Source organism: Camelus dromedarius, chromosome 13, assembly GCF_036321535.1.
Source record: "Camelus dromedarius isolate mCamDro1 chromosome 13, mCamDro1.pat, whole genome shotgun sequence".
In the NCBI taxonomy this organism is placed as follows: domain Eukaryota; kingdom Metazoa; phylum Chordata; class Mammalia; order Artiodactyla; family Camelidae; genus Camelus; species Camelus dromedarius.
In genome coordinates this window covers 67874825-67884721 of record NC_087448.1, presented here as the reverse complement: position 1 = coordinate 67884721, position 9897 = coordinate 67874825, and the positions used below count along the sequence as shown (strand labels likewise).

The 9897-nt window shown below is 52.1% G+C and overlaps 1 protein-coding gene and 1 long non-coding RNA gene across 2 annotated transcripts; one reads left to right on the top strand and one right to left on the bottom strand.

The window, feature by feature from the left end:
* The first annotated feature begins 465 nt into the window (after positions 1 to 465).
* Positions 466 to 2367, top strand: LOC135322793 (uncharacterized). Its single transcript, XR_010383705.1, has 3 exons — positions 466 to 688; positions 1383 to 1570; positions 2307 to 2367. It is a non-coding gene; the product is annotated as an uncharacterized LOC135322793 (long non-coding RNA).
* A 690-nt stretch (positions 2368 to 3057) lies between these two features.
* Positions 3058 to 8027, bottom strand: SHISA2 (shisa family member 2). Its single transcript, XM_010981642.3, has 2 exons — positions 6783 to 8027; positions 3058 to 3872 (listed from the first exon to the last, which is right to left on the bottom strand). Exons 1-2 carry the CDS (start codon positions 7111 to 7113, stop codon positions 3319 to 3321), a joined length of 885 nt encoding a protein of 294 aa, XP_010979944.2. The 5' UTR covers positions 7114 to 8027; the 3' UTR covers positions 3058 to 3318.
* Between the last annotated feature and the right edge of the window lie 1870 nt (positions 8028 to 9897).

Below are 9897 nucleotides of genomic sequence, written 5' to 3'. Positions count from 1 at the left end.
AGGGGCACACTGAGGAGAGAACGCAGGATGCCGAGCTTTCCGACCCCGACCTCCAGCACCATTTACATTTTTCTCCCGTGTCCAGACCTCTTGTGAGCGCCTGCCCGGACTCGCCTCACCAACTCAGTTGTAACCTTCATGCTTCCCTTCTGCAGGAAACTTAAATCCTAACTTGTAACAAAACAAGGAGAAAATACAAGTCACAGAATCCATCAAAAAAAGCAGTGCAATCTTGAAAAAATGAGCTCCAGGTAAATGTGCCAGATCAAATGTCCTTTTAGTCTAGGGACCTACTCAGAAGCGGAAGGCTAGCTTGAAGGTGAGCACTGCAGAGTAAACAAGCTGGGAAAATGCGTTTGTCTTAATGGTCTTCTCGCCACTTTGAATGTTGATATTCTTGTTAAATTTTAACTTTCCCAGAGGCAGGAGAAATGATAGGCAATGCGGAGTTTCCGGGCTCTTAAACGGACACAAAGAACTGGTTAATTTCTTCCTTGCGATCAAAGGCTCTGACCTTCCCACACACGGGGACACAGAAGCCCCGGAACCGTGATGACCAGCACTGAAGGTGTCTCCACACAGAAGGTGCACGGCAGCCGACCTTTCCTGTGAAGTGCGGCTTGTGTTCTTCCGACAGCACTGGCTTACGAGGTGCTCATTACACCTTAGAGGTTCTGATTCCTTGACGGTAAGGAAGGTGCCAAAACCAGGTATTTGAACGGTTTTCCTTGGCTAGCTAAATTTCTCCAGTTTTTACCAAAACTGAAAAGATCTGAGGTTGCTTCTAGGGATGTTATATTTATTGGAAAGACCAAGTAGCATTCACTAAGTGAAAGATTCATTTAACTTATTAAAGTGTATTTTTGCTTAAGTCATGATACTTAGTTACAAGGGAAAGAAGGAAAAGTCAGACAATCTTACATAGAGAAGAAAGAACTCTCCATCCCTCTGTGTTTAAATACGGCTGCTGAGAAGGTGGCCGGGGGACGCCGGCACCGGGGAAGGATGGACTGACTACATTAGGGACCGGCGAACCATGGCACGACGGCCAACTCTGGCAGACTGCCTGGATTTGTACAGCCTTAGAACTTAGAATGGCTTTTACATCTTGAAATGGTTGGGGGAAAAAAATCAAAAGTGGAATATTTTGTGAGATGTGAAAAGTATATGCAGTTCGAATTTCAGCATCCATCAATCAGGTTTTATTGGAACTCAGCCAGTCTTATTTATGTACCTTCTAAGGCTCCTTTTGTGAATAATTTTAGGGACAACTGGCCTGCAAAGCCTAAAATATTTACTCTCTGGCTCTTTACTGAAAAAAAAGTTCCCCAGTCCCTAGGGCTGGATGCCCTCTAAGGTCCCTTTCACCTCCAAATTCCTAGGAACTTTATTCCATAGACAAGCTGGGCTCCTCCATCAAAGACAACGCACAGAACACACGTCAGCCTGATCATCTAATGGCCCACAAAGAACTGTTTATTTTGCGCTGTCATCATCTCCCACGGAGTACGTCAAGTAATGCTGACTCAGAACGTACCACGGACCTCCCAGATGTTAATTCCTTTTCAAGGTAGGCTCTTGGTTCTCGAAAGCAACACTGATGCTTTTTAGCAATTTTATGCTATTAACAACTTTAACAGACCGTCTGAAAATTTACCAAGTATAATGAAAATGAAAAAGCCCAACTCCCCTAGGAGTTCATACCATAAAATATTTATTCACAAGCAAAATGATTTTCCCCTGCCTTCGGTTATTAAAAAAATCTGACAGAGTATCTTCGCTGATACCAATTGCCAACACGGTTTTACATTATTCAGTCATGAGACAGAGAGATGATGGGTAAAGACAGAGAGAGGTGACAGAAGGGACAGCTAACTGATGACAGATGACTACAGATGGAGACACAGATATGTACAAGACCATTCCTCACCACCCTTAATTACAAGTCTTGGTTTTGCTAGCAGGTGGAGCTTGACTTGCACACACTTCAACTTATAAGTAAACAACACAAATAAACTCACTTGAATTTCAGACCACTGGTAATGAATACAGGGCCTGCTGAGGACTAAGAGGAAAACAAAAACTAACTTTGTGGGGGAGAAAGGCTGTATCTCTTTGAAAAGCTTTGTCTCGACTTACTAGTCCCGACTGCCCGAAAAACAAGCCATTTTGATAACGACAGTATAGAAAGCCCCTGGTTTGCAAAGTCAGTCGTATCTGTGGCTTAAATTTCATCCCAAGTCTCAGATTACGGCTGAGGACCTTCACTAGGCGTCTCTGTAAAGCATTTCTTTGGATTTTTATAGGGAAAAGAAGAAAATGTTTTTATCGGATCCAGGCAGAGACGCTGATTGTCACTTATGACAACAGTAGTTACCTTCACTCAGTGCTACGCAGACTTGGAGATCGAACACCAAAGAGAATGAAATGCCAAGTCACACCACATGGCAACACTGAAAGTAACTTGGAGAAGTAGCGGGTGATTGAGTTTATGATTTCAGTATAAAAACATCTAATTACTTCTTCTCGGATGTCACTGTGAAGGCAGAGATTTAGGAGATACCATCGTGAAGGGGGAGGGTTTTATGTCCATACCACCCGCTACTTTGAGATTAAAACAATCCCAGAGTTCATCAAGGGCATTAGTTAAGGAACCATGCAATTTCTTTCAGTCTCTTTTTAATGTAGAAAATCACTTTGTAATAAGATTTCTACACAAGGTAAAAAAGCACAAAATAGACCCCAAAAAGCACAAAAATAGACAATATATAGGTATCTTTTTACAATGAAATTAAGATGGGAAACACTGAAGTCAGTGATTAACCTCAGAGTTCAAACTGGTTTCCTTTTATAATAGTTGTTCTCCACACATCTCCCCCTAAACCATAGATGCTTATTGAAAAACTGGCCCAGGCCAAAGGGAGCGAACAGGTATTCTGATCTTGTACAATAAAAAGCAAAAAAGAATAACGATGAAACAATAAAACCCCTTAATCCACCAGTTTCCAAAGTTCTTCTGACACCATACCTCAAGGGCACTTAAGGGCTCACATCTGTCACACAATGTCATCGTCAACAACACGGGCATCTCCAGGTGATGCGTTTTCCCATCATAAATCAATCACGCACCGGACGAAGCATATCCAGAAACGTTAATTCAGGAAAAGACGTTTTCATACAGTTTGGGGGCAAATGAAGCCATCCAAGAGAATCGTGCCATGAATAGCCCCACCATGCGCAAACTTCCACCTGGAGCATCCTTCCCGAGTCCACAGCTTCTGCTCTCCTGTCTGGCACGGGAACCGGCCACACCTTGCGTTACACGGTCACAGCGGGGTACATCTTCTGTTCACTGTTAGTGTGAGGGAAAGGGGCCTGGATCTGCCTGTAGCCTGTCTGCAGGCTGTCCAGAAAAGGGGGCACGGGGGTCATGGGCACCGAGTCATGCTGCACTGGGTACCCCACGTAGGGGGCATGCAGGTACTGCCCCTGGTGGGGCACGATCTGGGTGGCCTGCTGGCAGTTCAGCACCGAGAAGTTTGTGGGCATGTTGACATACACGTTGTTCATGGTCCCCTCCGGCAAGCAACAGTTGGTCTGCGACCTGGTGGGGGGCGCCCGGGCCCCCGAGTTGGCGCTGGAGCTGGAGCTGGCCGCTGTGCTGGACTGGCGGGACGAAGACCCTCGGGAAGTGCTGGCGCTGGGGATCATGGGGATGGTCTCCATCAGGCGGGTGCCCCCCGGGGCCCGGCTCTGCTGGGGCTCCTGCTTGGGCCGGAGGCATCGGCAGCAGCAGGCCGCCACGAGCGAGCCCAAGATGATGAAGGCGACAAACACGGACCCGACGATGAGGAAGGGCACGTAGATGGGGACTGAAGGAAAGGAGAGAAACAAACTGTGGTGACTTCCCGTAAGAAGGCAGCGAACGTCGGGGGTGGGCAGTGGAGCTGGAGCAATGGCGACGCTGAGACCCACACCCAGGAGCCCAGGCCGGGCTGGTCTGGGCACTGACGAGCCCACAGAAGCTCCGTCCTTCATCAAGTGCTTAGAAAAGGTGGTCGGACCCCACAGGTGGGACGGCTTGGGCCCCCCAGCAAGACTGTTAACATCACTGGTGGGGGGAAGGCACAGCTCAGGGGTAGAGTGTGTGCTTAGCATGCACGAGGTCCTGGGTTCCATCCCCAGCACCTCCATCTAAAAAAATAAGTAAATAAGTAAACCTAATTCCCCCACCCTGCAAAAAAAAACAAGCGAACAACCATCTACAGCTAGACGGCAACACTGACTGAGACAAATACCCGATGCAGCAAAAGCCTGAGTGTAAGGTTTCAGGACTGCTCAAGAACTCCCACAGTAACTGAACTGTGCACGTTTCTGTCCACTAGTTACGGGACCTGCATGGAAACGAGTTTAAGTTATTTAAAAGTCTTTTTTTTTCCCAGACATTTATTTACATTCCTTGCAAACTTCTTTTATCAATGTTTAGCAAGTTCTTGTTTCATAGGCAAATAAATCAGAAATTGAGGTCAGGCTCTAGTCACAACTACTTCCGAAAAGAGTTTGTAAGGTACAGAGATCAAAGAAGTGTTAAAAGGGAAAAAAAAAAGCCCTCCACGTAAAAAAAGCTTGCCTCACTGAAGGCTGCTTCTTAGGAGGTGGGCCTGGCATGGGGTTGGGAGCGAGCTGTCCAGGTAGAGGGGCATCCAGTTTTTAATTATTTTACCTAAAAATATCTTTGAGGAGCCATGGGGAGAGCACTACAGGGTTTCAGAAGCTGGACACCCCAGCTGATGGGCACAGAGAATCTAGAGGGAGGAGTCTGTGGAATCCCACCCTACATTACCAAGAACCCATGTCTTTTGACGTGTGCCTGCCCGCCTCCTTGACTATTTGATCAGACATCACATGGGGACTGGTCCACTGGTGTTGGCAAAGCACAGTGCCAGCACGTGGTACAGGCAGGCGCTCAGCTCTCCTGAGCCTGAGGTCAGAGACACAGCATCCTCTGACCGTGCCCTGGGCGGCTCTGGTACTCTGGGGTCAGTGCTTCTAGAACACAGTACCCTATGGAGTCCTGGAGAAAAGTAAAAGGTACTTTATAAGCAGGTAACCAGAGGCTGACAATTGAAGGTTTCCTTAACCTGCAGTGCAGATCAGGGTAAATACATTATTTATGATAATGCCCCTTGGGCGGGTAGAAACCCTGGCCACAGAGTGTATAGCCCAGAAGCATGTTCCGATGACACCAGCTCATCAGGGTAACCACGGCTGTGGGAGGGCACCAGGTGCCCGGCTCTTCCCTGTGGGTGCTATAAATATTTCATTCTCTAAGTTAAGATACTGGCCCTATATGTTATTAAGAAATAAACAAATAATGTGAAAAAAATACCCCAGACATTATAGCAAAACTAGCTGAAAGCAGTCCAAGTCCACATAATGAGTTTTGGGGGAGAAATAACTGTTCTCTTTCCGGGATTTCAATTGGGAGCGTGAATAACTATACAGGGCAGAGAAGGCAGTGTCGCTGGAAGCCCTCGGCGCTTCTCAATTAGACGTACTGTCCTAGACTCCACAACAGACGTGAGACGGACAGAATCTTTAGGAAAAAAAAGATTTAAAAGTAGGATTTAGAAGGCACCCCCACCGACCGCCAGCTGCCTACTGATTTGTTCAGTCATCCCAACTTTCTGGAGACCATCAGCCGCCAAAGCGGCAGACAGAGGAAGCAGTCTGTCCTGGGCTCATTTTTCCAGGTTTATTCCAGGACCACACACCCTGCCACGCGGCTCGCCTTTTAAGACAGCGCTTCTGGAATTAACTCTCCCTTCTCCTCAGAGTCAGGGCCGCGGACCAGTAGAAGCTAATGAAATGCCTGACAGCAAAGGGAAGGGTGCCAAAGGAGGCGCCTCTCCCCACGCCCCAGGCAGCCCTGCGAACGCGGCTGGAACCCCGCGCTCGGCTGTGGAAAAGTCCTCCCCTACTCAGAACCAACTGCAGAAGCAGCGGAGACGCCCCTCTGTGACAGGTGCGCCCTTCCACCCGGACCACATCCTCCCTCCCGCACACAAACTGGGGTAGCCCCTCGAGGGAGAGGGTCCAGGACGCTTGTGACAAGCGAAGGAAGTAGAACCTAGCCAACGCTTTCTGGCATTTATTTTTCCAATTCTAACTCGGGCAATTTAAAAACTACAATTAAAAAAAATCAAAGCCACAGAGAGCGGATTGGCAGCGCTCTGATTGTCACACCGACAAAAGTCTGAGTGGTAAGGAGACAGAGGAGGGAGACAGGTGTAGCCCGGTCTCACCGAGGATTCGACTCCCTGGGCACCCCAGGGCAGCCTAGAGGAGCTGCCTTCCCTCTGAGGAGCCTTCAAGTGCCCCTGCCAGCCCTCCCGCGAGGGGGCGCCCCCGAGACACCACCCCTTCCTAGGAATTAGACCTATGGAGACAGGAGACATGCGAGGGGACACAGGATCCTGGGCAGGAGGCACCTGGGGCTGTCGGCAGCCCACCGTACATTGGATGTTACGTTTGCTTTGGGAAATCCAAGCCAAGCCACTCGTTAGCTGGCAGATGGGGAAACTGAGGCCCAGGGCGGTGAACGGTGCCCCGCTTCGCACACATTAATGGTTGGGTCAGAATACAGGCACGCCTCCCGTCCCCAGACCCCTTCCCCTTCCTGAAATTTCAGGCTCCGAATTCCCGTCCCCTCTCCAAGCTTCTGGGTCCTGCCGGCTAGGCAAGGCCTCTTCTCCCCTTTCCGCTCCGCCCGGCCCACCTACCTGCCGAACCGTCGGGGCCGTCTTTGTCCGCGCGGCCAGGCTCGCCGGCGCCCTGCTGGCGGTCGTTGTCGCAGCCGCCCTGGTCCAGGCGCGCCTCGGCGCTGGAGCAGCAGTAGCGCAACGCGCAGCTGCCGCAGCAGATGGTGGCGTCGCCGCCGTCGAAGCGCTCGGGGCACTGGAAGCCGATGCGCCAGACGCCCTGCGCGTCCAGCCAGCCGTGGCAGTACTCGCCGCTGGCCCGCGCCCCCGCCGCCAGCAGCGCGGCCAGCAGCAGCCGCAGGAGCGAAGCGGCGTCCCGAGAGGCGGCGGACGGGCGGCGTCCGCCCCACATGGCACCACCCTGGGCGCGGGCGGCGCGTCTCCAAGGGGCGCAGAGCCGACTCCGGGAGGGGCTGAGGCCGGGACCTCTTCGCTGAGTGTCCGTTCCGTGGAGCTTTCCACGCAGGCCACTGCTCCCCGCCGCGACGTCCGGGAGCTAAGCCATGCCCTCCCTCGGCCGGTGGCCTGGTCCCGCCGGAGAACGCCCTGAGAGTGGGCACGCACTGCTAAAAGTCTGCGGGTGCGAGTCAGAGGGCCCCCGGGGCTGCCGTCCCGCAGTCCCCGGAGGCTTCAGCTGCGACAGGGCCCTCCCGGTGCATCCCCGAGGGGACGCTCGCTCAAGCCGGACGACCGCTGGACCCCGGAGCCAGGGCGCTCCCGCAGAGTGTAAGCCTCGGGGTCCCGCACGCGAGTCGGGGCGCGTCTCCCCTCCTTTATTCCCCTCTCGGGCGGAGAAAAGGGGCCAAGAAGGCGGGCAGCGGGCGCAAAACTCCGGGCAGCAAGTGCAGCAGCCGGCCGCGCTCAGTCTCCTGCGCTCCGAACTCGGTCCGCATGGCTCCGGCCGCGCCGCCCGGGCAGCCCTCCGGGTGCAGCCCCAAAACTCCGCTCCGCAAGAAGGACTGTCGATCCTCCCGGCGCACGCGGGCGGCCAGGACGCGGACGAGGGTCTGGCGCGCCCCGCCGGAGTCCCGGGAGCCGGCCCGGGCTGGCGGCGTCCGCGGCTGCTGCTGGGCGCCGGTCCAGATATGTGGCTCGCCCCGCTCCCCCTCCTCCGCTCTCCGGACGCAGCGCGCTGAGTCCGGCTCCCCCTTCTCCCCTGCTGCTGCGCCCTCGGGAGGTGTGCACCGATGGGCGCCTCCCACGGAAGTTTCAGTCCTCCGGGCTATGGAAGAAACAGAGCGCAACGGCGCCCGCAAACCCGCGCGCCCAGCTTCAACTAGCCCGCTACGCCGCTGCGCCGCGCTCTTAAGAGGGGTCGGCGCCGCGGGCGCGCATGCGCTCGCCCCTCCCCCCCCCCCCCCCCCCCCCCCCCCCGCCTCCCGGCGCCCAGGGCCCTTCACCTTCGGACTTGGGTGGAGAGGAGCCGAGCGGCTGCTGGCGGTGGGCTGCCGGCCAGAGCAGGCGCAGGGGCAAACGGAGCTTAAGCAATCTGGGCCTCGCAGACACATAACAAGATTCGGACTAACAGCAGACTCTTTGCTTACTGAAGGTCTTAGGCATTCAAAATTCCATTTGATTCTCCAAACTTCCCAAAGGATTCTAATTATGCTCCATTTTACAGACACTGAAGGTGCCACTCAGATGAAGGGTCCCTCTCAGCTCCCAGCAGCTGCTGTCCAGGCCCGGCCAGTCACGGGCCCCGCCTGGGCAGCGCGGTGGGCTTGGGGTTCTCCAAGGTGGGACGCAGAGCTCCGCGCAGACGCGCCACATTTGGCCGCTGCCTGGCTGATTCGTGCCGCTTCTTTTCTTTCTACATTTGGACATAGCGATTTATTGGATTCAAGCAGAAAGGTGCCTCCCTTCAACATTTGGCCCTAGTGGTGTAGACAGCTGCAGTTAGGAAGCAAACAAGGTTCCGACAGACCAGCAAGGCGGCTTTGATGCGGAGAAATTAATAGCTCCTGTCTCACGGAAGCTGAGACGACAGGTGCTGATGCAATTCAAGCAGCAGTGATTATTTTTAAAGGAACTGATGGCCCTTCCGACACGGTCTGGAAGTTAGCGACCTGAAATCTAGGCCCAGCCCTACCACGAAAAGAATCCTGCACTTTGCTAGCCTCAGTGGAACACAGGATGTGCTGACCACTGAGGTCTCTTCCAAGTCCGAGACTGCGGAACACGAGGTGATCTTACTCACAGGGAAGACTCCGCTGTTCAGACCCCACGGGGCACTTGTGCAGGCCTCGTGACTAGGCGTGCACTGGCCCCAGAGAGTCAAAGGAAGCAAACACCTTCGTCTTTCCTGTAAACCTCTGTCCCAACACTACACTGTATACCACTGCATTTTTGGTGGGCTATTTTTAGCGACATAAAATGATGTATTTTAAATGCACCAGCCTCCACCTTTTCTTAGTAAGTTAGGAAAATTTTCATATCAATTTTCATATCAATTGGGTACTGGAGATTCACCAAGAAGCCAAACATGACGGCCATTTTCTTCAAACAGAGCTTGAAATCTCTGGAGTAAAGCAGAAATTAGCCAGAGAGACAAAGTACTGAATAAGCAAAGCTGGTACAAGTGTTAGAAAGCTATGATCAGAGTTCACAAATGATAAATGCTGGAGAGGGTGTGGAGAAAAGGGAGCCCTCCTACACTGCTGGTGGGAATGCAGTTTGGTGCAGCCATTATGGAAAACAGCACAGAGATTCCTCAAAAAACTAAAAACAGACTTACCATATGATCCAGCAACCCCACTCCTGGGCATATATCCAGAGGGAACCTTAATTCAAAAAGACACATGCACCCCAATGTTCACAGCAGCACTAGTTACAATAGCCAAGACATGGAAACAACCTCAATGCCCATCGACAGATGACTGGATAAAGAAGCTGTGGTATACTAATACAGTGGAATACTACTCAGCCATAAAAAATAATGAAATAATGCCATCTGCAGCAACATGGATGGAACTGGAGATTGTTTTTCTAAGTGAAATAAGCCAGAAAGAGAAAAATACCATATGATATCACTTATATGTGGAATCTAAAAAGAAATTGACACAAATGGACTTATCTACAAACAGAAACAGACTCACAGACATAGAAAACAAACTTATGGTCACCAAAGGGGAAAGGG

What these genes read in the sequence shown, in the direction of transcription:
- SHISA2 (XM_010981642.3), bottom strand. Translation starts at nt 7,113, where the DNA reads ATGTGGGGCGGACGCCGCCCGTCCGCCGCCTCTCGGGACGCCGCTTCG. An exon ending in CGGCCCCGACGGTTCGGCAG is followed by an intron (nt 3,873 to 6,782) that starts GTAGGTGGGCCG and finishes CCTTTCCTTCAG; the next exon opens with TCCCCATCTACGTGCCCTTC.